At 38.7% G+C, this 27131-nt stretch overlaps 2 protein-coding genes across 2 annotated transcripts in view; both read right to left on the reverse strand.

Moving 5' to 3' along the window:
- Positions 1-26727, reverse strand: part of OPHN1 (oligophrenin 1) — a 354031-nt gene extending 327304 nt beyond the window's left edge. Inside the window, exons 1-2 of the mRNA XM_049767407.1 lie at positions 26504-26727; positions 25826-25983 (exon numbers count right to left, since the gene is read on the reverse strand). Coding sequence (XP_049623364.1) covers positions 25826-25979 — 154 coding nt within the window. The 5' untranslated portion in view covers positions 25980-25983; positions 26504-26727. The remainder of the gene's footprint in view (positions 1-25825; positions 25984-26503) is intronic.
- LOC125999290 (U1 small nuclear ribonucleoprotein C-like) lies at positions 18675-19382 on the reverse strand. Its single transcript, XM_049767369.1, is given in 3 exon segments — positions 18675-19011; positions 19014-19205; positions 19208-19382. Coding segments are annotated over 3 exon segments (474 nt in total). The 5' UTR covers positions 19356-19382; the 3' UTR covers positions 18675-18877.
- Positions 26728-27131: the final 404 nt, after the last annotated feature.

Raw genomic sequence — 27131 nt, forward strand, 5'->3', positions numbered from 1 at the left:
GATAGAACTTAGCAAGCACTTTTAATCTTCTAAAAAGAATTTGGTATATACTTTTCTTATGATGATTCTAGTTTTAGTATCAGCATTTTTGGAGGAGTTTACTACTGCTGTAATTTAAGGAAAGTTAAAATCAAAAGGCCCACTGGACTTCCCCAGCATGATGGCTGAGAAAAAGACCTCAAAGAGAAGTAGGTTCCTTGAAAAATGAGGGTGGTATTTATCAAGCTTAGTAATAGTTCCAAACTATAGTTGCAAACATTTATTTGGCCTAATAAGAATCTTCCTGCTGCTGTGTTAAGTATGTATATAGTTGAGCATTAACCTCTAGATGACAAAATTAGTACACACAAATATGGCCTTGATTAAATATCACTTTATGTGGCAAAATCAGAAAAAAGAGAAACGTAAAAAAAAACTTTATAATCCTCAAAATAAAGTTAGTCTTTTAAAAAACATTCTGATCTTTGAACACTCTGCTCACTCAGATTAAAGAAGCCCTTCTTAGGAACATCTGGGAAACTTGCTAATCTTTTTATATATATCAGAATGGACAACCAGGGTCCAGCCTGGGAGTAAAAAACTTTGAGATGTTAAAAGTTGCCCTTGGATTCAAAAGAAGCCTTTGGCTCAATTCCTCTCTGTTTTTTAATTGGAGCTTATCATTCAGAAGTTTTTAACCCACACTAAAGGCCTATGAATTGTCTGTTGTGAATAAACCTATAGATAAACAGTATGTACTGGTCAGTTTTGCTCTAACAAGAAAGTATAATTTTTAAACTTGCAGGAAAGCAAATGCTGGCAGTTTCTCACACGTAAAATTCATGTTTAAATACATCCCTGTAGCATTCAGTAAAGATACACAATTATGATTCGCTCCCACAACGGAGTGTGTCTCCATCATTCGCCAAACCCTGCACCCACTTTCCTGGGGACCCAGAGAATTCCCTGACGTGTCCGACAAAAAGCAGATGGCAGGAGTTTGTATAGTATAGTTATTAAGTATTCTTTAAATATTTAGAAGAACTCATTAGTAAAGCCATCTATAATTTGACTTTTCTTTATGATTAATACTTTGATTACTAATTCAATAATTTGGAGGGGTCACACCCAGTGGCTCTCAGGGATTACTCCTGGCTCTGTGCTCAGAAATAGCTTCTGGCAGGCATGGGGGTCCATAAGGGATGACAGGATTTGAACCACCATCGTTCTGGATCAGCTGCTTGCAAGACAGATGCCCTACGGCTATACTATCTCTTCAGCCCCTAATTCAATATTTTTACTTTTTATGACCTGTACAGATTTTACATTTTGTTTGACAATTCTAGTAGTTTGTGTATTTCTAGAAATTTGTTCATAAAATCTGGAATACATTTTGCAGAGTTATACATAAAGTTGGTAGAGCAAAAATTTCTTCATTACTTCCATTAACATGTATAGTTATTAATCTGTCTCCTTTATTAAAACTAATTATGATTTTTAACTTTCATCATAGTTTTATTATTTATTCAGTTCTACAATAATCTATCATTGCTTTTCTACTAAATCATTCTGGGATTAATTTGCTCTTTCTCTTTTTTGTTTTGTTTTTGTTGTTTGTTTATTTTGGGTGTTTTGATTTTAAATCATACCCCATCAGTGTCCAAGGGTTACTCTTGGCTCTGTGCTCAAAAATCACTCCTGAAAAGCTCAGGGGACCATATGGGATGCTGGGATCAAACCGCAGTTAGCTGTGTGCAAAGCAAATGCTTTACCCACTGTGCTATTGCTCAAGTCCCTTTTTTCTATTTCTTATTGTAGAATTTTTTTTTTTTGGTTTTTGGTTTTTGGGTCACACCCGGCGATGCTCAGGGGTTACTCCTGGCTGTCTGCTCAGAAATAGCTCCTGGCAGGCATGGGGGACCATATGGGACACCGGGATTCGAACCAACCACCTTTGGTCCTGGATCGGCTGCTTGCAAGGCAAACGCCGCTGTGCTATCTCTCCGAGCCCAGAATTTCTAATTTATCTGTTTAAAGTTTCCTGAACTCCCCTTCCCACATCTCCATTTAGCTCCCTAAAAGCAGCTTTTGCTTCATTCTATAGGTTTTGACATGTTTTTTTTTCCCACTTTTATTTGCTCCAAAGTAATATATACTTTCCCCTTAGGTTTCATTTGTTTCTCACTGATTACTTGACAATTTATTTTTTCTGTAATTTAATTCCACTATTGCTAGAAAATATACTTTGTATGAATCAACAGATTTAGGCTTGTTTTGTGACCTAACAGAAGACTATCCTGTAAAAATTCCTATGTGTATGTGAAAAAAATGTATGTGTATGATACTCTTTTCTACAATTTTCTACAAGTATAAATAGGACTAATTAGTTTATAGTGTTGTTCAAGTCTTGTTTCCTTGTCCTATATCTAAATATATGTCTAATTCTAGCCATTATTAGCAAAAGTAGTATACGAGCCCAAGACAGCATAACGGAATGTTGCAAGTCAGCCCCTGAAGAGGTTGACTGATGGAGGGATGGAGGATGAGGCCTTTCTCCTACAGCTCGGACCACATGTCTGTTACCCTGTTCAGTCGGCGGTTCTGAGGTGAATGCGGTGGGAAGAAAACCAACAGGCAGTCAGGCTTTTGAAGAAAACAGCTCTTCATTCCATGAAGAGGCCGAATCAAAAGGCCTAAGAGTAGGACCCAGGAAACAAGCTTCGCGCCTTCCACAGACCCTTCCTTTTAAGCCCCCAAATCAGGTACCACCCAATGGTGGGATCAGGTACCACCCAATGGTGGAAGCAGAATCAGGTACCACCCTAGGGTGGGAGCAGAATGCCAGGTCACACCCTAGGGTAGGGCACAGTCACTGATCAGGGTAGTGTCAGTAACTTAATAATCCCATTAAAATGTTTACATATACAACAACGGAAGTGTGTTTGCCTTGCACACAGCCTTTGAAGAATGGATGGTGGTTCGAATCCTGGCATCTCATATGTTCCCCCATGACTGTTTGGAGTGATTTCTGAGCAGATAGCCAGGAGTAACCCCTGAGGGATGCCGGGTGTGAAACAAAAACAAAAACAAAAAAAAAGTAGTATACTTAAATCTCTAACTATTGTTAGGTCATATAACTCTTCCTTCAGTTCTTCCCATTGTTTCATGCCTTTGAATTCTCTTTTATCCGGTGCATATATTTCTAATTTTCTATCTTGCTATTGTATTATTATTTTAACATTTTATTACTAAATGGCCATTTATATTTTCTGCCCCATTCTCTCTTCTTCTGAGGCATCATTTAAGCATACATTGATACATTTAATGTCATCTAAAGTTTTAGGGAGTTGATATTTTAATATTTTTGAATTATTTTTGTTCTTTAGGTTCCTATCTCGAGGTGCTTAGGAGTTACTCCTGGTTCTCCACTGAGGAATCACTCTTCTAGCCAGCTTGGGGGACGATATGGGATGCCAAGGATCAAACCCATGTTCATCGTGTGCAGTGCAAATGCCCAATCTGCTGGTCCAGTCCACAATTATTGTTTTGTTTAATTAATTTAGACTGAATACTCTATTAACTTACCTTCAAATTTTATGATTAATTCTGCTAGCTCAAATACACTATTGTTCTCTTTAGTAATATTTCATTACCAGTTTTAAGTTTCAACTTCAGAATATCTTTTAATTTTCATTTAAATAGGTTCCTTCTTTGGGGCCGGTGTGGTAAGGCACTAACCTAGGATGGACCGCAGTTAGATCCCCCAGCATCCCGTCTGGTCCTCCAAGCCAGGAACAATTTCTGAGTGCATAGCCAGGAGTAACCCCTGGGCATCACCAGGTGTGGCCAAAAAAAAAAAAAAAAAAAAAAACAAAATAATAATAATAATAATAATGATAATGATAATGATAATAATAATTTCCCTCTTTATGTTGTCTCAGAAAAAATGCTCTTATCCTTTGATTTAAATATTTAGGCACAATTTGCTTTTGTTCTTTAAAAATATTTATAGCAGTTGATTTAAATTCCTTTTTCTAAATTCTGGCATTTAAAACCCATCAATATGGGGCTGGAGAGCACAGTGGTAGGACGTTTGCCTTGCACACAGCCGATCCAGGTTGGATGGTGATTCGAATCCCAACATCCCATATGATCCCCAATGCCTGACAGGAGCAATTTCTGAGCACAGAGCCAGTAGTAACCCCTGAGTGCCACTGGATGTGACCCAAAAAACTAAAAAGCAAACAAACAAAAAAAATCCACCATCAGTTACATTTTCTACTGACAGTTTTTTTCCTGCATATATACTAAAAATTTCCCTTTCTTTAGATTTCTGATACTTTTGTTGGAAATATGAAATTATAAACCATATAACGTAGTACTATCAAACTCAGAGCCAAACCCCAAAATTTTATTATTGATTTTCTCAATATTGTTGCTGCTCTTGTTTTACTTAATACCTTTCTTGTAACAATTCTCTAAGGTCTCTATCCCTATATTGTGTGTTCATTGATGTCTCCACGTACCTCCATAGAGAGTTAGCAATTTTTCAATGATCCTCTTAAATGCCTTTAACCAATAGTCTTTGTACTTTTTGCTGAGGTCCTCTATATGTGCACACTTGAACATATAAACACTTAGAAGTTTACAACTTTGTCCCAATTTCAGTAACCATAAAGAAATTGGGTTTATGGGTGTGTGGAAAATCAAAGCCATGCATTTGACTTTCTAGATGCCCAATATATATTAGAGCTTTCAAAAATCCATTATAATTAGCTTATTTCCATTGCTTTCTTTTATGTTATCAACCAGTTATTGCTTGCCCTGACTAGTATTACAACTTTGACAGTTGTAATGTTAAGTATCCCAGGGATAGAACTGAGCTTTTCTCACCTTGATAGCTGGCTCTATCTCAGTAAAGAGGAATCCCGTAAATAAGGTTTTCCTAGATAACTTTAAAGATAGGTTAAATGACAAGACTCTAGATATGTGAGATTCTAAAGAAACACAAACCAAGACTAATTTCTCAAGTGTTAAAAGGTGGTTAATTTCTACAGCTACTGTGATACAAGGCAGATTATTTTTGGGTTTTTTGTGTCGTACTCATCAGTGCTTATTTTTGAATCTGTGCTCAGGTATCACTCCTGGAGGTGCTCAGGTCATTTATGATGCCAAAGATCAAACCTAAGTTGGCTGCATGCAAAAGAATAGCCCTAACTACTGTACTATTGCTCAGGTCTCAAAAGGCTATTAAATTCCAAGGCTACTTCTAAAGCACAGTATAAAATCTAGATATGTTAAAAAGCACAAAATCAGCTACTAAAAAAACCAGCCCCACATATGAATAAAATAATTCTGTATTTCATCCCCTTCCTCTGACTAACTTCATTTGCAAGAGAGCCTCGAATTCTGTACACATCAAGCAAATGGCATAATTCTATTCTTTATTAGAAATTCTATTTTTTTAGAAAAAAAAATCTACTTCTTGAAACCTACTCTTCAAGCACAAAACTATTCACGAAAAGGATGTATTAAGCTTTATTCAATGTAACATTTTGTGTAATAGCTAGGATATGGGATCAACCTAGGTTTTCAATGACAGAAGAGTAGATAATAAAAGTGGGTAATGAAGTACTACACAGTTGCAAGGAATAATAAAAAAAAAATTTGTTTGTATTTTTCAGTGAACAGTTTATGTTATTGCAAGTCTGTTCTTGGGTTAATTTTCTGAGTGTGTGAAAAAGTTGATTTTGACCAGATTTACCAGTGTCATTTTTGCTTTTAATGAGTTTATTTACAAGGTCCTTTATGTTAACAAAGTGGAGCGGCAGATGCCAAACAAAATTTTTAACAATGCTTTAAAAAAGTAAGGCTATAAAAATGATACTGAAAATAATTTTCTTTCATAACACTATGATGAAAATAATTCTTGTAACAAGCAGGTTAAATTATAAAAGTTGTCAAACTACCACACTACCATGCCCCCACATTAAAAAATAAACAAAAACAGATATATTCACTTGATCACATCAAAAGGCTAGCTTGGTTTACTTTTCCACTTCATTAGCAGAGGACTCCTAGTATAGTTACTTTGTTTTCCAAGATTTTTTAATGAACATGGCAATGCTATATCTACCAAATTTTGCTTGACATAGCTTTATATCTACTAACAACAGTACTACATATCATATACTAATTACAAGTATTTGAGTTATCTGGAAAATATCTAAAATAATTCAATGTACTCTGAGATACTGAATTATAACACTGGTATAATACCAATAACTGATAACTCTAAATGAAAATGTATACTGCATCACCAACTTCTCTCTACACACTATAGTACTACACCACACATTCTCATATTGTTAAGCTATTCAGGACAAAAATAAAAGAACCATCTGGTTGACACCTCTCAAGTAAAACTCATTAAAAAGATTAACAGAATAGAATGATTCAAGTCAAAAAAAAGAGGAGTAGACTCTGAAATTCATGGTAAAATCAGCTTGGATTTCCTCACAATTTAAGCTATATAGTAATATTCCGCAAAGTAAACAATGATAAAACAAGGAGTGGGAATGTGACTTAGTGTGTGTAGATCACATACACTGATATATGAGACCTTGGGTTATATCTCTGATACCTTTTGGCCTCTTTCACCCAAACTATACCAGCTCTTTTGTTTTATGAGTCTAGTAAAGTTTCAGGGTTAGATCTAAGAACCAGGTTTTAAATGTCAGTTAGATATTTACACTAAGGATAATCAAAATCAAATGTGCCTCAAAGACAGCACCAATCCATACTTCAGACATAACTGGATATGTGGTCCACTTATCAAAGCAAGAACTGATGCAGAAATAACTTAAGATACTATTATTATCTTATAAAACATAAAACATTTGTCTTTAAAATATAAAATGTAACATGTTATGTCAAACGAAGTAAGTCAGAAGACAAAAGATAAGCACAGAATGATAGCACTATTCTGAAGCACCTAGAATATACATCTTATATACAACTAATACTCAACAATCAAATAACAGGGTTTAGCAGGGTAGAAACTCCAAACACTGTAATAGTCAACATATATTCGGGAGCAGTGCCTAAAATACATGAAAAAGGAACAGCACAAACTCTTGAATACAAATTATACCAAAAAGAAACCAGCAACAGCAAAAACAGCAGCATAGAGAGAACAGGTATGTAATCAGCCCTCTATAACGAAGGCCCACAATAATCCCTTAGAGATCGTATACAGGTAAATAATACCACGGGAAATCACTGACTCCAATGGAAACATTCCATAACACTATGTTTTAATGCCTTAATCTTATTATATTTAAGATAACTTCTCAGCTTTCCTGTCAACAGGAGTTCTTGGATACAAAGGGTGGACAAACTAAGATGGCTTCCTGGGGTTCAGTCACAAGAAATACCATACCCAGCTTGCACTATGAGAAACCACTAAAACATACACTTTATCTCTAGGTTATACCTTCTTTTAGGATTTGAAGCATGTGACCAGTCAGACCACCGAAGCAGCAACTGTGACGTACAAACTTAAGCTACAGGCTCTACTCATCGAACACATTCAAGCAAACTAGCATTCCCTTGCTATTTTCTCCTCTCTTCTCACTACTTTCTTTTTTCTTTTTCTTTTCTTTTCTTCTCTTTGTTTTGTTTTTCTCTTTCCCTTTCTTTCTAATGTATTTTCTCTTCTCTTCCTTCGTACCCCTTCCATATACTTTTCCCTTTCCCCCCTTTGGAAATCCAACTATCCCTTCACCCCTCAATCCCATCCAGACCTCCCACCGTATTAAAACTCTTCACTCTCGGTCCTTAATCCATTAGGCATCAAGACTGACCTCCAACCCCAACGAACCAGTACCCAGCACCCAAGCGAAGGGACACCCAATCAAACCCACACCTGGTCGGCTGCAAGAAAAGGCAGCCAACTCCCCTGCGGACTCATGCTGCATATTCCTCCCTGCCAACTCCCCCTAACTTGGACTGTTACTTGAAACCGGACTGTGGCCCCACCCTCCATTCTTCTTGAAGGTAAGATCAAGTTACCTGGGAAGAATGGGGGTGGGGCCACACCGGACTTACCCCAAAACGTATCCCCAATACAAGAAATTTCCAAGACCTCCCAGTCGGAGTAAGAAATGGCTGACTGTGGGGACTGCCAGGTGAAGTATTGATTGCTTCACCTGTGAAGTCTCCGCCCTGCTGAGCTTCTTCTGAGGAAACTGAGGACCTAAAGAGAACCCTGTTCTGTGCTGCTCTGTCTTTCCTGAATCCTCAAGCTCTCCTCAGAGCCCTGGGAAGCAAACCCCCAAAAAACTGCGTTCTGAAGCTACCCAGCAAGAAAGTGAGTGAGTAAGAAATGGCTGACTGTGGGGACTGCCAGGTGAAGTGCTGAATGTTTCACCTGCAGAGTCTCCACCCTGCTGTGCTTCTTCTGAGGAAACTGAGAACCAAAACAGAACCCTGTCCTGTGCTCCTCTGTCTTTCCTGAATCCTTCAAGCTCTCCTTAGAGCCCTGGGAAACAAACCCCCAAAAAGCTGCATTCTTTAGCTACCCAGTGACTGAGTGAGTGAGTGAGTGAGTGAGAAATGGCTGACTGTGGGGACTGCCAAGTGAAGTGCTGATTGCTTCACCTGCAGAGTCTCTGCCCTGCTGTGCTTCTTCTGAGTAAACTGAGGACCTAAAGAGAACCCTGTCCTATGCTTCTCTGTCTTTTCTGAATCCTTGAAGCTCTCCTCAGAGCACTGGGAAGCGAACCTCCCAAAAACTGCATTCTGAAGCTACCCAGAGAGCAAGTGAGTGAATAAGAAATGGCTGATTTTACAAGCCCAGAAAGGGGAAGCCGCTGAATTATACTGGAACTCAGATGCCAGCACCCCTATCTGCCTGTCTTCTGTGCTGTGCACCATTTTCGGCGTGATTTCATCCTGTGTGTGGGTAATCTGAAGACGGCTCGCCTTCCCTGGAGCCTTCCCTGGAGGTGAGCTTACACGCCCAGAAAGGGGAAGCTGCTGAACTCTGTTGGAACTCAGATACCAGCACTCCTATCAGCCTGTCTTCTGTGCTGTGCTGCATTTTTGGCCTGCAAGTTAAACAGCCTCATACTGAATAACCAGTGTGACTGGGATGAAATCAAAGAGGAAATTAAAACTTTCCTAAAAACAAATGTTAATAAAGACACAAACTCTCAGAACTTATGGGACACAGAATAAGCAGTACTGAGAGAAAAATTTATAGGTTTGCAAGCACACATCAGGAGGAATAAGGAGCCTACCTGAATAGCTTAATGACGTACCTCATAGAATTAGAAAGTGCTCAACAAAAGGAGTCAAAAATAGGGAGACAGAAGAAAATAAAGCTTAGACCAGAAATAAACGAAGTGGAAACCTGAAAAACACCGAAAGACCAACAAAAGCAGAAGTGGGTTCTTTGAAAAAATAAACAATATTGCTAGAGCACTGGCAAACCTAATAAAAAGAGAAACTTGACAATGCGTATTAGGAATGAAAAAGGAGAGATCAATACTGAAATGGCAGAATTTCAAAGGGTAATCAGAAACTACTTTGAGAAACTATGCCACTAAAAATGAAAACCTAAAAGAAATGGATAAATTCTTGGACTCTTATAGTCTTCCACAGTTGAATGAAGAGGATGTAGCATATCTAAACATCCCCATCACTATTGATGAAATAAAAATGGTAATCAAATGTCTGCCCAAAAACAAAAGCCCAGGCTCAGATGGATTCACTAATGAATTCTTTCAAACTTTCCAAGAGGAACTACTACCAATCCTGGCAAGTCTCTTTCAAGAAATCAAAAAAACGGGAACACTTCCAAATAGCTGTTATGAAGCCAAAATCACCTTGATACCTAAACCAGACAGAGATGCTACGAAAAAAGAAAATTACAGACCAATATCGCTGATGAATGCAGATGCAAAGATCCTCAAAAAAATCCTGAGAAATAGGATTCAATGCCTCATTAAGAAGATCATCTGAGGAGTCAGAAAGGTGCAGAAGCCATCTTGGGTCATGCTATTTTCAGCTGCCTGAGACTGGATTTCATCAGCATTCCTGCCGGTTATCCTGCCTGCTTCAGAGGTGAATGTCAACTTTCTGGGTGACCCTGGAGACCACAGTGAAGGTTTTGGAGGCTTCAAGCTCTTTCACGTTTGTCAGTAAGAGGATGGGAAGCCCCAACCATCTGAGGGGATTAAACATTTCAGACTAGGATTAAAGTTTTAAAGGATTTCTGGGAACTCAGATGCCAGCACCCCTATCTGTCTGTCTTCTGAGCTGTGCTGCATTTTCGGCCAGATTTCATCCTGTGTGTGGCTCATTTAAAGATGGCTCGCCTTCCCTGGAGCCTTCCCTGGAGCTGAGCTTACATGCCCAGAAAGGGAAGCCGCTGAACTCTGCTAGAACTCAGATGCCAGCACCCCTATCTGCCTGTCTTCTGTGCTGTTCTGCATTTTCGGCCAGATTTCATCCTGTGTGTGGCTCAACTGTGGACGGTTCACCTTCTCTGGAGCCTTTCCTGGAGGTGAGTTTACAAGCCCAGAAAGGGGAAGCTGCTGAAATCTGCTGGAACTCAGATGCCAGCACCCCTATCTGCCTGTTTTCTGTGCTGTGCTCCATTTTCGGCCTGATTTCATCCTGTGTGTGGCTCATCTGCAGATGGCTCGCCTTCCCTGGAGGTGAGTTTACACGCCCAGAAAGGGGAAACCACTGAACTCTACTGGAACTAAGATGCCAGCACCCCTATCTGCCTATCTTGTGTGCTGTGCTCCATTTTTGTCCTGATTTCATTCTGTGTGTGGCTCATCTGAGGATGGCTCACCTTCCTCTGGAGGTGAGTTTACAAGATCAGAAAGGGTGGAGCCAGAGGAGCATGGCAGCTTTGCTTCGCTTCCTGGCCGTGCACATCATTTTAGCCAATGAATACAACCACAACACGTAGAAAAACCCACAATACAAGTGTGACAAAGGGGAAACAACGCAGGCCAGTGCCAGGCATAGAGAATGACGATGGCAACTCTGATGACATGAACATGACCAACCAACTAGTCAGTCTCTCAGATAAGGAGTTTAGAGTTGCAATATGGAAGATGTTCAAAGAAATCAAAGGTAGTATAGAAGAGAACACTAATAAGAAATCAGGCCCGGAGAGAAAGCACAGCGGCGTGTGCCTTGCAAGCAGTCGATCCAGGACCAAAGGTGGTTGGTTCGAATCCCGGTGTCCCATATAGTCCCCCCTGCTTGCCAGGAGCTATTTCTGAGCAGACAGCCAGGACTAACCCCTGAGCACCATCGGGTGTGGCCCAAAAAAACAAACAAAAAAAAAATCAAGAGAATATGAAGATAGAAATCAGAAAACTCCAAGCTGAAATTTCAGGTCAAATATCAGGTCTGAAAAACTAACTAGATGAATTGAAGAAAAACATGGTAGAGCTTTCCCACGGGTTAACAACAGCTGAGAATAGAATTAGTACATGGAAGATGAGATGAATAACAATTCCATACAGCAGAAGAAATTGGAAAAAAGCCTTAAAGCAAATTATCAAACAATGAGAAAATTACTCAAAGAATGGAAACAGATGAAAATAGAAGTCTATAATAAGCTCAACAGAAACAACTTAAGAATCTTTGGAGTCCCAAACACCCAGGAAGAAAATCTCTAGGAAGAATCAATGGTCAAGAACATCATTAAAGAAAAACTCCCAGAGTTAATGAATACATGTGATCAAATCCTGCATGCCTAAAGAGTACCAACTAAAAGAGACCCCAGAAAAAACACCCCAAGACTAGTCACAATGACGAATCCCACAGATAGAGACAGAATTCTGAAAGCACCAAGATCAAAAAGAGAAATTACATTCAAGGGAACATCCTTGAGATTTCCTGCAGAGCTATCACCGGAGACACTCAAGGCCAGAAGGCAGTGGTGGGACATAGTGACAAAACTCAATGAAAGAAATGCTTCGCTTAGAATACTGCACCCAGCAAAACTCACTTTTAGGTTTGAAGGAACAATACATAGTTTCACAGACAAACAACAGCTCAGAAACTTTACAGACTCAAAACCATTCTTAAAAGAAAAACTGAATGGCCTACTTTAAGACAAGATTGACCAACAGACACACCAAACTTTGATATGAAGATGGCACTAACTCTCAGGAAATTCTTTCTCTGAATGTCAATGGACTAAATGCACCAGTTAAGAGACACAGAGTGGATAAATGGATCAAAAAACTCAATCCAACCTTCTGCTGCCTACAAGAAATGCACCTGAATAGTCAGAACAAACATAGACTCAAAATAAAAGGCTGGAGGAAAATCATCCAAGCAAACAATACCCATAAAAATCTGGAGTTGCCATACTAATATTAGATAATGCAAACTTTATACTTAGGAAAGTTGTAAGGGAGAAAGATGGATATTTTGTATTAATCAAGAGATATGTACAGCAGGAAGAAATCACTCTCCTAAACATATATGCACCAAATAACAGAGCAGCAAAATATTTAATAAAATTGATGACAAATCTGAAAAATAATATCAATAACAATACAATAATTGTGGGAGACCTCAACATGGCATTGTCAACACTTGACAGGTCAACCAGGATGAAACCCAACAAGAATATACTAGACCTAAAAAGAGAAATGGAAGACATAGGCCTAGTAGATATACACAGGACACTTCACCCCCAGAAGACCGGATACACATTCTTCTCTAATGTACATGGGACATTCTCCAGGATAGACTACATCAGGGTCTTCAAATTACAGCCCACGGGCCACATATTGTATTTGTTCCCGTTTTGCTTCCTCACTTCAAAATAAGTTATATGCATTGTGCAGAGGAATTTGTTCATAGTTTTTATTTTCACTATACTCCGGTCCTTCAATGGTCTGAGGGACAGTGAACTGGCCCCCTGTTTCAAATGTTTGAGGACCACTGGACTACATGGTAGCACATAAAACATACCTCCATAATATCAAGAGGATAGGAATTTTGAAGGCTACCTTTGCTGACCACAAGGCCCTAAAATTATATGTGAACAACAAGGGAAACAAAAGAAAAACTTTAATACCTGGAAGTTAAACAGCCTATTACTGAATAACAAGTGGTTCCGAGATGAAATCAAAAGGAAATCAAAACCTTTTTAGAAACAAAGGACAATGGAGACACAAACTATCAGAACCTATGGACACAGCCAAAGCGGTACTGAGAGGAAAATGTATAGCTTTGCGAGCACACATCAGGAAAGAACAAGGGGCATATCTGAATAGCTTAATGATGCAGCTCGTAGAATTAGAAAGTACTCAACAAAAGGACCCAAAATATAGGGAGACAGGAGGAAATAACAAAGCTGAGAGCAGAAATCAATGAAGTGGAAACCCGAAAAACATTCCGAAAGATCAACAAAAGCAGAAGTTGGTTCTTTGAAAAAATAAACAAGATTGATAGACCCCTGGCAAAATTAACAAAGAAAAAGAGAGAGAAATTTGATAACTCGTATTAAGAATGAAAAAGGAGAGATCACTACTGATATGGTATAGATCCAAAGGGTAATCAGAAACTACTTTGAGAAACTCTATGCATGAAAAATGAAAACCTGGAAGAAATGGATTAATTTTTGGACTCTTATAATCTTCCACGGTTGAATGAAGAGGATATAGCATATCTAAGCACACCCATCACTATTGAGGGAATTAAGACAGTAATCAAATGTCTGCCCAAAGACAAAAGTCCAGGCCCAGATGGATTTACTAATGATTTCTTTCAAACCTTTCAAGAGGAACTTCTACAAATCCCGGCAAGAATCTTTTATGAAATCGCAAAAACAGGAATACTTCCAAATAGCTTTTATAAAGCCAACATCACCTTGATACCTAAACCGGAGAAGCTACCAACAAAGGAAATTACAGACCAATATCGCTGATGAGTACAGAATCAAAGATCCTCAACAAAAACCTGGCAAATAGGATTCAGTGCCTCATTAAGAAAATCATCCACTATGATCAAGTAGGTTTCATCCCAGGAATACAAGGATGGTTTAACATCCGTAAATCTATCAACATAATACACAACATCAACAACAAGAAAAATAGAAATCACATGATCATATCAATAGATGCAGAGAAAGAATTTGATAAGATCCAACACCCATTTTGATCAAAACTCTCAGCAAGATGGGAATGGAAGGAACCTTTCTCAATATAGTTAAGGCTATCTACCACAAGCCAGAGTCAAATATTGTCCTCAATGGAGAAAAACTGAAAGCCTTTCCTCTGAATTCTGGCACAAGACAAGGCTGTCCTCTCTCACCACTCCTATTCAACATAGCACTGGAAGTACTCGCAATAGCAATTAGGCAAGAAAAAGATATCAAGGGAATCCAGATAGGAAAGGAGGAATTCAAACTCTCGCGGTTTGCAAATGACATGATACTCTACTTAGAAAACCCTAAAGTCTCTACGAAAAAGCTTTTAGAAACAATAGACTCATATAACAAGGTGGCAGGCTACAAAATTAACACACAAAAATCAATGAACTTTCTATACACCAATAGTAATAAGGAAGAAATGGACATTAAGAAAACAACCCCATTCACAATAGTGCCACACAAACTCAAATATCTTGGAATCAACTTGACTAAAAATGTGAAGGACCTATAAAAAGAAAACGATAAAACTCTGCTCCAAGAAATAAGACAGGACACGCGGAAATGAAAGCACATACCCTGATCATAGATTGGTAGGATTAATATCATTAAAATAGCAATACTCCCCAAAGCATTGTACAGTTTTGATGTGATCCCTCTAAAGATACCCATGACATTCTTCAAAGAAGTGGATCAGGCACTTTTGAAATTCGTTTGGAACAATAAACATCCTAGAATAGCTAAAGCAATTATTGGGAAAAAGAATATGGGAGGAATTACTTTCCCCAACTTTAAACTGTACGACAAAGCAATAGTTATCAAAACTACATGGTCTTGGAATAAGACAGGCCCTCAGATTAGTGGAATAGGCTTGAATACTCAGAGAATGTTCCCCAGATATACAATCACCTAATTTTTGATAAAGAAGCAAGAAATCTTAAATGGAGCAAAGAAAGCCTCTTCAACAAGTGGTGTTGACACAACTGGCTAGCTACTTAAAAAAATTGATCTTAGACACTCAGCTAACATCATGTACAAAAGTTAAATCCAAATGGATGAAAAAACCTCAATATAAGACCTGAAAGCATAAGATATATAGAACAACACATAGGTAACACACTCCAGGACATTGAGAATAAAGGCATCTTCAAAGAGGAAACTGCATTCTTCAAGCAAGTGAAAGCAGAGATTAACAGATGGGATTATATTAAACTGAGAAGCTTCTGCACCTCAAAAGAAATAGCGCATAGGATACAAGAGCCCCCCACTTAGTGGGAGAAACTATTCACCCAATACCCATCAGACAAGGAGCTAATCTCCAAAATATACAAGGCACTGTATATTTACAAGAAAAAAAAAAACATCTAATCCCATCAAAAATGGGGAGAAGAAATGAACAGACACTTTGACAAAGAAATACAAATGGCCAAAAGACACATGAAAAAATGCTCCACATCACTAATCATCAGGGAGATGCAAATCAAAACAACTATGAGGTACAAACACACACCCCAGAGATTGGCACACATCACAAAGAATGAGAACAAGCAGTTTGGCGGGGATGTGGAGAGAAAGGAACTCCTATCTACTGCTAGTGGGATGCCGTCTAGTTCAACCTTTATGGAAAGCAATATGGAGATTCCTCCAAAAACTGGAAGTCGAGCTCCCATATGACCCAGCTACACCACTCCTGGGAATATACCCTAGGTACACAAAAATACAATACAAAAACCCCTTCCTTACACCTATATTCATTGCAGCACTATTTACCATAGCAAGACTCTGGAAACAGCCAAGATACCCTTCAACAGATGAATGGCTAAAGAAACTGTGGTACATATACACAATGGAATATTATGCAGCTGTCAGGAGAGATGAAGTCATGAAATTTTCCTATACATGTGCGTCCATGGAATCTATTATTCTGAGTGAAATAAGTCAGAGAGAGAGAAAGATGCAGAATGGTCTCACTCATCTATGAGTTTTAAGAAAAATGAAAGACATTCTTGCAATAACTTTCAGACACAAAAGAGAAAAGAGCTGGAAGTTACAGCTCACCTCATAAAGCTCGCCACAAACAGGGATTAGTTTAGTTAGAGAAATAACTACATTTTGAACTATCCTAATAATGAGAATGTACGAGGGAAAGAGAAAGCCTGTCTAGAGTACAGGCGGGGGTTGGGTGGGGAGGAGGGAGATTTGTGATATTGCTGATGGGAATGTTGCACTGGTGATGGGTGGTGTTTTTTACAAGACTGAAACCCAAACACAACCATGTATGTAATAAATTTGTTTAATTACAGAAAATAAAAAAAAGACCTCCCTGCCACAAATCTTTAGCCAATCTCAAGAAGGTCAGGGGGTGTGATGGAAAGGTGCCTGGGAACCCACACACCACAAGAAAATCCCAAACGACAATGGGAAAACCTATACTTCCAACAGAAGTATATGACCTGTATTACACCATCTCTTTACCTGCTTTTCACCAAAATTAAGGTAGTCTTTTGCATCACTTTTTTCCTTTAAGTACTTTGTTAATTCATTTTTTAAAATGTTTGTTCTACATTTACATATGTGAGCACATATATTTTTATTCCTATTTTTATCTTTTTTGGATGTGTGACCTGTTTCTGTTTTTTTCTCTGTCCACCCCCAAATGCACCGACAATATAATGTAGCACCATTACTCCCTGCAAAGGCACACTAAAAAGTGGGAAATCTTACATACAAAAAAGTGCTCTTATCTACTAGTGATAGGAATTCATACTTGTTTACAATACAGTAATATCTCCCACCTTGAAAATATGTCACACGGACCCAATTTAGACCTTAGGTGATTAGACACCATCCGTCCAGCCTTGAACCCTGGATTCCAGACATATAAACAACAGTTCTTCACAACAGCTACAGGAAACAAATCCCATCCGGGACAGCCTTAATAGTGCTTGGTCACCAACAAGTGACAGCTCTAATATGATATCTTGACAACAAGGAAAATGGGAACAACTTGACCTAAGAGCAGGTTATCCTACCTCACCAGCTAACAATAAGACAAAATCAGAAGACTTGTCACCCTTTGGTCGGTCCAAAAGCCAAGATCGCGATTTACAGATGACTGGCTGCTAGAACCATGACCAGACTGTATGTATCTTGGGACTAATAAAAACGCCCTAGTCTATGGTTTGAACTACGACCTGCACAACAACCATGATCCCCAGGTACAAAGGTCTGGCAGAGACAATTGCAACGGAATGGGGCTTCTGGATACACAATGAAAGTCGCTATCCTAGGTGCCATCCTAGGATCAGTGCAAAGACCAAGACTACCAACCACAGAAGATGGATTAAAATGACACTGAGGGAACAGAACTTCTAGAACCACAAAGAAAGACTTCATCATAAGTCCCACTCCTGGACCTGTGCAGATACTGAGATCTCTAGATACAGAGGTCTGATTTTATCACCCAGGACAGAGCAGAAGTCTTCCAAACACCACAAAAGCACCAAGGGGAGAGTAAATGAACCTGAACGGAGTCTATAGTTAATCCCATGGCAATATACTCCAAGGGTGGAGAAACCCCATATCTCTTAGGCCAAGTGAATTCCTTTTCGAATGACCCCAATATTTACTGTGCCAGTGCAGGAGGGGAAAAAAAAAAGTCAAAAAGCACAAAACATTTTTTATATTTTATATGTTATTTTTTAATCTTCATTATTATTTTTTATTTTTATTTATCTATCTACTTTTTATCGATTTCTTTGTTTTGGTGTGGTTATTGAAGTTGTTGTCCCCATTTACATTTTTTCTCTTCTTTTCTTTTCTTTCTTTACGTGCTCTGCCATGTTTCTTATCTCAAGACCATGGCTTTTTTTTTGTGGTGCTTATTGTTATTGTTGGAGTCCTCACTGGATATTTGACACTTCTTATTGTACTGTTGGGGTGTTTCACCTTCTTTTTCTCCTTCGTCTCTCAAACTGATGATGAGAGCCTTTAGAAGGATTTCGGCGTATTAGATTTTTACCCAGTTTATTACTTTTTTCTTCTTCATACAAATCCACATAACATAAACTATCTAGTTTTGCCTACCAGTTAGAAGTGGAAATAAGGGAGGCATCAAGACCAAACAGGTGCAAGACTAAGTAGTAAGCTAGGTACAGAGGGGACCACAAATTCTAGCAGCCCCGGGGGTGAGGGAGGGGGATATGGGAGGTAGGACAAAAATGAAGATGTAGGGAGGACGAATGGGTGATGGGAATCCCCCCCATTTTATGTAAATATGTACATAAAATATTATTGTCAACAATATGTAAGCCACTATGATCAAAATAAAAACTGTATTAAAATATATATAAAATGTAGTAAGAAAGTTACTTTTTGGAAATGAAGTTCAAGGTTATAAAGGTTGTATAAATCATATTTTTCTGCTTTATCAATTTAATGTACACTTTTAGTACAGCATATATCCATTGGGTTTTTCTTTTTTTTAACTAAAGAGCTGACTTTATTTTCACATTTTATAATACAAATAAAAATTGTTTTTGTTCCACTTACTGTTCACCTCCAAAATTCTCTCTCTGATAGAAAGGGGAAGCAAACCTACCTTTAAGCTGTTAGAAAAAACACCCAGAGTCAGCACCAGGATCTCTAGTGATGAAGAACAAGTGATATAAAGCGAACAGAGTGCACAGCTCCCACTCTCCTTTATCTGTCTGGTCCGGTCATTCCGGGCCGAGTGGGCACCATCATGGGATGGGCAGGGGGTCTCATCATCGGAGGCCCAGGCATCATTGGCATGTGGCCTCCCATTGGTGGCCGCATTCCAGGAGCAGGTCCCCTGGCATCATCCCAGGAAGAGGGGTGCCCATAACTGGCATCATAGGAGGGCCTCCCATATGGGGAGCTGGCATCATCCCAGGGCGAGGAGGACCCAGGAGACTGGGCGGAGGTGGAATCATGGCCCCTGCAGGACGGGGAGTAGAGAACGGGGTAAGAGGAATCTTGCCTTGTTGAAACACAGCAGTTGTTTGTGGATCAGGCTCTGGGCCTGCTCCTCCATCCATTTTCTATAGTAGTCTTTCACATTCTCTTTGTGTTTCTTCCCATTGCAGTGTGTCTTTCGCACAGAAGGAGAGTCATGGGTGAGGTACATGTCACAGCAGTCACAGTAAAACTTGGGCATGATGATGCTCTGTAGGCCGTGGAACACTTCATGCCCCACTCGCCGGAAGTCCCATTGGGTTTTTCTAAATAATTTTTCCCCATTGCCATTTTTCTAAATAATTTTAAAGTCGAAAATAGTCTATAAAGTGTTGTCATACATCTGTAAAAACACTTTATTTTTTATTTTAACTTTTATGAGTTAATTAGCACAAGTACCCTTAATTATGACAACTATGTCATAGGTAATTTGTTAAATTCTGACTAATAAAAGTGGCAGGGAAAGTAGCAGAAAAAAAGACAGACTCAGTAAGATTCAGTAAGATCTGCTCTAATACCCCTGGCCAAAATTAACCTTTTCTCATGACTCTGATTTCTTGTGTGAAACTGCAAGCTGAGACCCCATATGATGCATAGAAGTGCACGTGTATTTATGACCTTCGGAAAATTTTCTTGATGTCTATTTAATATATCCATATACATGCATGCTTAATGTACATACAAATGTAAATATAAATTGTCATCCTATTTTTAAAAGGCTATTTTAGATATTTAAATGTTTCAGTTTAATTATTGTGGGACATTTAAGTCGTGAAATTTTATATAGGTATCAAAAAAGATCCTCTAATTCATTCATTTCTTTGTCAAATGATTGAAATGTATAGGAGGAAAGTCACATTAGAACTAAAGGTAAACTTATAGCTTCCTTATTCTCACATTTTTGTAGGGCAATAGACTGGGACAACAGTAAATTATATACCAAGGTCAAGATACAATCAAGGCAGGAACAATATCATACACCATACATATAGATGTCTTCTATAGTTATTTTTCCCATTATACCAGAGGTGGCGAACAGGATTTTACCTTCACTCAAAATGAAAAAATGCAATATGTGTTTAATATATTATTGTTAAAATTATATGCTTTTGTGTGAGTGTTTGTTTTGGCAGGTCACTACATGGTGTGGCTCTCTGACTCTCACAGTTTAAAATTTTGGCTCTTTGTGTCGAACTTGTTCGCCACCCCTGCATTATACCATCATTCTACCTCTGTTTATTTTTAGGATCCAGATAGATATTTATCTAGAAGCTGTCATCCTCTAGAGTGGGGAGATGGGGTCTGTATCTCAGAGCTGGGATTCAAAGTACAGTTAGCTAAATGCAAGGCATGCACTTTAACACCTATAATAACTCTCTTGTCCACAAATTTTGTCTATGTAATAGCTGCACTACATGACATTGTATATAAATACCACATATTCTTTAATATGTATTAGTTTGTGGAATTCTCAGTTGCTTCTTTATATTGTCTACTATAAATTACATTGTAATAAGCATGGAGTACATATAATTTTATGTTAATGTTCAATTTTATAACTACTTAACTCAGAAGTAGAATTCCTAGATCATACGGTAACTCTTTTTTTAGCTTTTTGAGTAAGCTCCATATTGTGTTCCAAAATGGCTCACCCAATTTATTTTTCCACGAATAGCACACAAGAGTTCACCTTAAACAACATTTACTGTTCTTGTAGCACTACATTTAAAATTACAAAGGTATTTAAAAAGTCTTGCTTGGGTAAAATTTCAGATCAAAACCAGGGCACAGAGATTGTGTAGCTTGTCCTTCTTACCCGCAAATGCATCAGCAATATAATATGACACCATTCCCCTTTGCAAAGGCATACTAAAATAAGGGGAAATTTTATGTATAGAAACAAGCTCTTATATAGTAGGGATAATAGCCCATATGTTTTATAATATAGGGGAGCCTCCCACTCTGAGCATGTGTCATGTGGACCTAGCTTAGACTCCCTGTGATCAGACAGAGATTTCCTAACCCGAAACCCAGATCCCAGATGTAGAATTGACACAGTTCCCTGCAACAGCACCAGGAACCAAACTCTCCCTGGAAAATTCCTAATACCACTCTGGCACAAACTTGTGCCAGTTTTGATATGACATCCTGACAATGAGGAAACGGCAGCAACTTGATCTAATGGTAAGATGAAATCAGAAGACATATCATCCTTTGATCTGTGCAAAAACCAAGATCACTAATTACAGAAGACTGACTTTGGCAACCATGACTGGGCAGAATTTATCCTGGGACCAATAATAAAGACCCTACTCTAGGCTTTGGCCTAGGATTTGTACAAAAACCAAGATCTCTAATTCTAGAGGTCTGACTTTGACAACCGTGACTGAGCAGAACTTCTGGAACTATAATGAAAGACTCTATCCTAGGCTTCTATCCTAGGCTTCATCCTAGGATCTGTGCAAAAACTAAGACCACTAATTACAGAAGAGTGATTTCAACAACTGTAATGGAACAGAACTTCTAGAACTGTAAAGAAACACTCTATCCTAGACTTCGCCCTATGACCTGTGCAAATACCAAGATCTCTAGCTAGAGGCCTGATTTTATCATCCACAACTGAGCGGAAAAATTCCTGACACCATAAAAAAATCTTGGAGTGTGATAATGAGCATATATGAAGTCTGTGGTTGGTCCCATGACAGTATGCTTCAAGGGTAGAGAATTCCTGTATGTCTAGGCCAAGGAAATTCCCTTTCTAATTTCCACAATACTTACTGTGTCTATGCAAAAAAGAGCACAAAACCTTGCCAGACCTGTCCTCCTTCCTTTTTTTATTTTTTCTTTTCTTTTCCTCTTCTTTTTATTTTTTATTCTTTTTTTATTCTTCTGATTATTATTTTGTTGTTTTTTTACTCTTGTGTTTTTTTGTAGTTGTTGTTTTGTTTTGTTTGTTTTTGTTTTGTTATGTTTTTTCTTTTTTACCTTTCTTCTTTTAAATAGATAGTTGTAGCCTCTAGACCAGGGGTTTTCAAATTTTTTAAACAGGGAGCCAGTTCACTGTCCTTCAGACTGTTGGAGGGCCAGATTATAGTAAAAACAAAAATTATGAACAAATGTCTATGCACACTACATCTATCTTATTTAGAAGTGAAGAAACAAAATGGGAATAAATATAATATGTGGCCCGCGGGCCGTAGTTTGAAGACCCCTGCTCTAGACAGACTCCTCCCAGATTTTTTCTCCAAACAGAACCACATTACTTGAATCATGATGTTCTGCCTCATAAATTGAGTGGGTAAAATGGATAGTACCAGGACCAACATTCATATGAACATTGAGTGGAAATAAAAAAATGATCAGACTTAAACATCAAACCTAAAGTCAACAACAACAGAATCTATACCCAATCTACAACAAGCTATACACAGAGGGGACCAGTTACAATAGCAGACTGGGGGGCAATTGAGGGACATGTGGGATGCATGATGGGAACAGAGATGGAGGGAAGACAACACTGTTGGTTGGAATGACCCTGTTTCATTGTCACTAAGTATCCTAAATATTACTGTGAAAGATTCGTAATACACTTTGTTTACAATAAAAATTTAAAAAATAAAATAAAATTACAAAGGTATTTTAAAGGGACTGACATTTTAACTCAATAAATCAACCCAATTTACCAATGACTTCATGCTTTTATTTTATCAATGGAATCTTATAGTATTTTAGAATGCAAACTTCTGAACCCAGGAGTTTAATTGTTTACCAAAGTAAATTTAACATACAACAAATGTGAGATGGCATTCAGTTACAATTATAGCTATATTCATTGTCTTACCAGTAAAATGCATTTAAAATTTTAACTATATATATAGAGATTTTCAAACTATGGTAGTGAAATAAAGCCAACAGATCACTACCTGTTTTTATTTATTCCTCCATTTCTCTAACTGAGATAAAATGTGTTTATAATTTTAAACAGTTAAAAATTCAAAGACTTTTTTATTACATTAGCGTCTTTGGCTTCATGTTCTATTATAGCTGTTTTATTGGACCAATAGCAGAGTTAAATAGTTGCCACAGAGATTACATGGCCTTTAAAGTCTAAAATATGGCCATTTACAAAAGAGATCTGACTGCTCCTATGCTATATCAAAGGGAATTAAAGTACTGAAAGTGACAGATTTTAGTATAAGATTGCCAATGCCTACATACTACATAATGTTTTATAAATTTTGCACATCAAATAATTTTGTATAAAAAACAACTCAAACCATGTATCTCTCTCATCCAAAATGTTGATAAATCTTGCTCTCATATATGGGATATAAAGAAACAAAATAATGGAATAAAAAGCTGCCCAGATACAACAAAAACAAAGAGCATAAAAACTGGTTTACAATAGAAAGCTTGCTAATACTGAGGATTGGGAAGTAAAATCAGCAAAGAGTAAATATGGCATTGTGGGAAGTTGTCAATCTGGAGAACAGGAAACTGAAAGGGGGTATAAAGTATCTACCACAAAGGCAGGTTCAGGGTGGGGTGGGAGGGTAACTAAGGAATATTGATGGAGGGAAGTGGACACTGGTAAATGGATAGGTGTTGTAACACTGACTCAACTGTGAATAACTTGGTAACTTTGTAATTTGTGGTGTTTCAATCAAAAAAGGAAAAAACAATAAAAATGCCTGAAGTACTTAACTGGTCCTGTGCAGTCAACGCCTCAATTTTCCATTCGAATCTTATCTTTACAACCCCCCTTCTTGTGAATGCAAGTCACTTTTGCAAGTGACTTGAATCATTTGCTGTTCTTTTACATTCCTACTCTATGGAATGTCTTTTGAATACAGTGCAATGCAATTAAGCAGGACCTTTAATGTCATATTTGAATTCTGAATGGCTCTTACCACATTATTACTTCAAAAAGTTACTTAACATCTCTGGAGTTGTCTTCTCATCTATAAAATAATTATTCTTACCTCTGAAGACTTAAAAACTTTAACCCCTTAGGCCAGAGCAATAGCACAGTGGTAGGGCATTTGCCTCCCGGCACACAACCAACACAGGACAAACCCCAGTTCGATTTCGGCATCCCATATGGTTCCCCAAGCCTGCCAGGAGCGACTTCTGAGTGCAGAGCCAGGAGTAACCCCTGAGCACCACTGGGTATGACCAAAAAAATAAAAAATGAATAAATAAAAATTAAAAGAAAACTTTACTGGCATGTACGAACAGCCAAATAAATGACAAGCCTTATGAGTTATTCCCAAATTCTAGTGATTCTTACATTTCTCCTTGTCCTTCCACCAAAATTATTTGTCACATATAAAATCCACCTGTCCAACATTCATGATTCTAGTCTATACTATAATAAATAATAGCAATTTATTTTTTTTTTTTTGCTTTTGATGCTATATCTGGCAATGCTCAGGGATAACTCCTGGCTTTGCCTAGGAATTACCACTGGCAGACTCTGGGTAGCTATACTAGGTAATGGGAATCAAACCCAAGTCAGCTACATACAGCCTTACCCACTGTACTATCTCTCCAATTCCTATGATAGCAGTGTCTACCATATCTTATTTCCTACACTAGCATATGAACTGCTTGAGGACAGGATACATTTGTGACTCACTGTCACATTTGTTGCATCTAAGAACAATGGCTTGAATATAAAATATGCAAAGGTATTTATTGACTGAATGGCATGTGCTTAGTGACTTTAAATAACACTTACTAGGCATATCATGTTGCATTTGGGATATAAGCATACACCATTATCACTTGTTCTGAAAAACACCTAGGCCAAGTGTTTAAAAAAATGTCATAGGCTGGAGTAAATATACAGCAGATAGGGTGTTTTCTTTGCATGCAGCCTCTTGGGTTCCATACCCAGAACCCTGTATGTTCCCCCAAGCATGACCATGAGATCCCTGAGCAAGAATTAGGAGTAAGCCCTGAGCAGTGCTGGGATTAGCAATAAAAATTCTAACATCAAGGACCAAAATTGCCAGAATATAGAAAAGGAAAATAGACAAAAGGTTATAGTATTACCCTTCAGGTGTATATTGCCTTTATTTTTCAGAAGTCAAAGTTTATCTAGGTTAATATAATTCATACACTTCAGTGCCCAAGGGGTCTGCCAATACTCTCCCCAGCTTTGCATATCAAGTCATTTGAATGCTTAAGCCAGGCATTGCAGTGCACTAGTGCTCAGGACCACCACAACAGTGACTGGGGTGGGGGCTACTAGTACAACATTTAGTAGTGCTCAGTAGGTCAACCAATGAGGAATTGGTTCATTAGAACTGCAGTGTATTCTTACCAGATACCAGGTCAAGATTGTGTGTTGAGTATGTCAGACACTACAGGCAGGATGGTTGTTCAAATTTAACTATTTGGTTAGTAAAGGTAGTTGCTGAGGGTCCAAAAAGTTGCAGAGTCTGGCTTAAAAGGTCAAGTCTACTAAGAAATATGTTCAATTCTCTTTCTATAGCCATCACCTTCCACTTTTACCAATTCCATTTCCAATATGTACTGACATATGGAACTGAGACCTGAGCTAGGAATCACCAAATCCACTCTGCCCCCTGCAACGTGGATACAGCTATAAAAATTAAGTCAGAGCCAGAGGCTCAGAGAAACAACTAAGGGAAGCATCTCACTTACTTCTCATTGCACTGATAAGCGCATTGCCATCTTTGACCACGTCTTTGATGAATTTGTTGGTCCTCTCCAACTCCTGTTCATAGCACTTGAGTCTCTCCCGGAAATTGGGGCTGTCCAGGTAACAGTCGCTGAATTCCAGAGGAGGGTGCCCCATGATTCTAATGGCAAGGAGAGGTGGGAGAAAGACAAAAAATATCAGTTGCACAGTAGATAGGATAGAATGGGTAGATTGAGTCCGAGATCCCTTTAGGAAGCTCAGTGTCTCCCTCCTTTTGGAGGCCTGGTACCTGTTATGATGAAATCCTGGGGGGAACTGGCAGTTTTGCACCAGAAATGGGAAACCCGCGATTGTTTCAGCTGACAGACAAAGCTAACAGTAGGATCCCAGTCTCTGCAATCTAGCAAGCAGCAAATCCCCCTGGCATCGCCTCACCAGACAGGCAAGCATAAGTCGCCATGTGTCTCGCCTAGTAAGACTCGAAAAATCCTTCCAGAGCGATTGCAAACGTGACACTCGGCCCGCCCAAGGTATAGACGTGGGTGAATGGCAGGGGTGGGAGCCGCCTCTAGTCGCTCCTCGCCTAGGAGTTAGCAGATTTCCAGGGCCAAACTCCGGGAGCAATCCTGATTTGACCGCCCCCCCCCCCACTTCTTAAAGCCAGATCCTCGATTACAAACCTGCAAAGCCTTCGCACACAAATCAAACACTTGGGCTCCTTCTTTCAGCTGTTTCCTTTCTCGCTAGAGTTTCATTCCCAGAGTCCTTCAGCACCCAGTCTTTCAGTCCTTCCTAGTCCAAGGCAGCAGGCCTTGTATCCTGTTAGAAATGTGAAGAGTTAAGCTGAAGATGAGGTGCAACCCGCGCGGGAAAGAGTAAAAGAGAGACGCACAATAGCAGCGGTTGCACCGCGTTTCCCTACGGAAACTGGGGAACTTCGGTTCCTTTGGACTCTCGCTGGAAACCGTGGCGACCTGGGAGATGTAGTCTTTCCGTGACTCCTCCCAGCTGGAGGCTGTCTCGCTCCCAAAATGGTTTTCACAATTCCAAACTCACCAGCAGGGTTTAGCTTCCAAGGCTTGTGCACCGCAATAGAGGGAGGACATTAAGTGAGGGTTAGTGGAGAATGGTAAAGGGATTTGTGTTGGCACATTGTATTCCTGAAATTCAACCCTAAATATCTAACTTTGTAATTGACGATGTTATAAGATGAATAAATAAAACTAAGTCATAAAAATTAAGTTTTTGAATGTAAAGCAAAAAGATGCAGTCGAATATGAGTTTTCCACAACTAACTTGAAATTTATT

Source organism: Suncus etruscus, chromosome X (genome assembly GCF_024139225.1).
Source record: "Suncus etruscus isolate mSunEtr1 chromosome X, mSunEtr1.pri.cur, whole genome shotgun sequence".
NCBI classification, from domain to species: Eukaryota; Metazoa; Chordata; class Mammalia; order Eulipotyphla; family Soricidae; genus Suncus; species Suncus etruscus.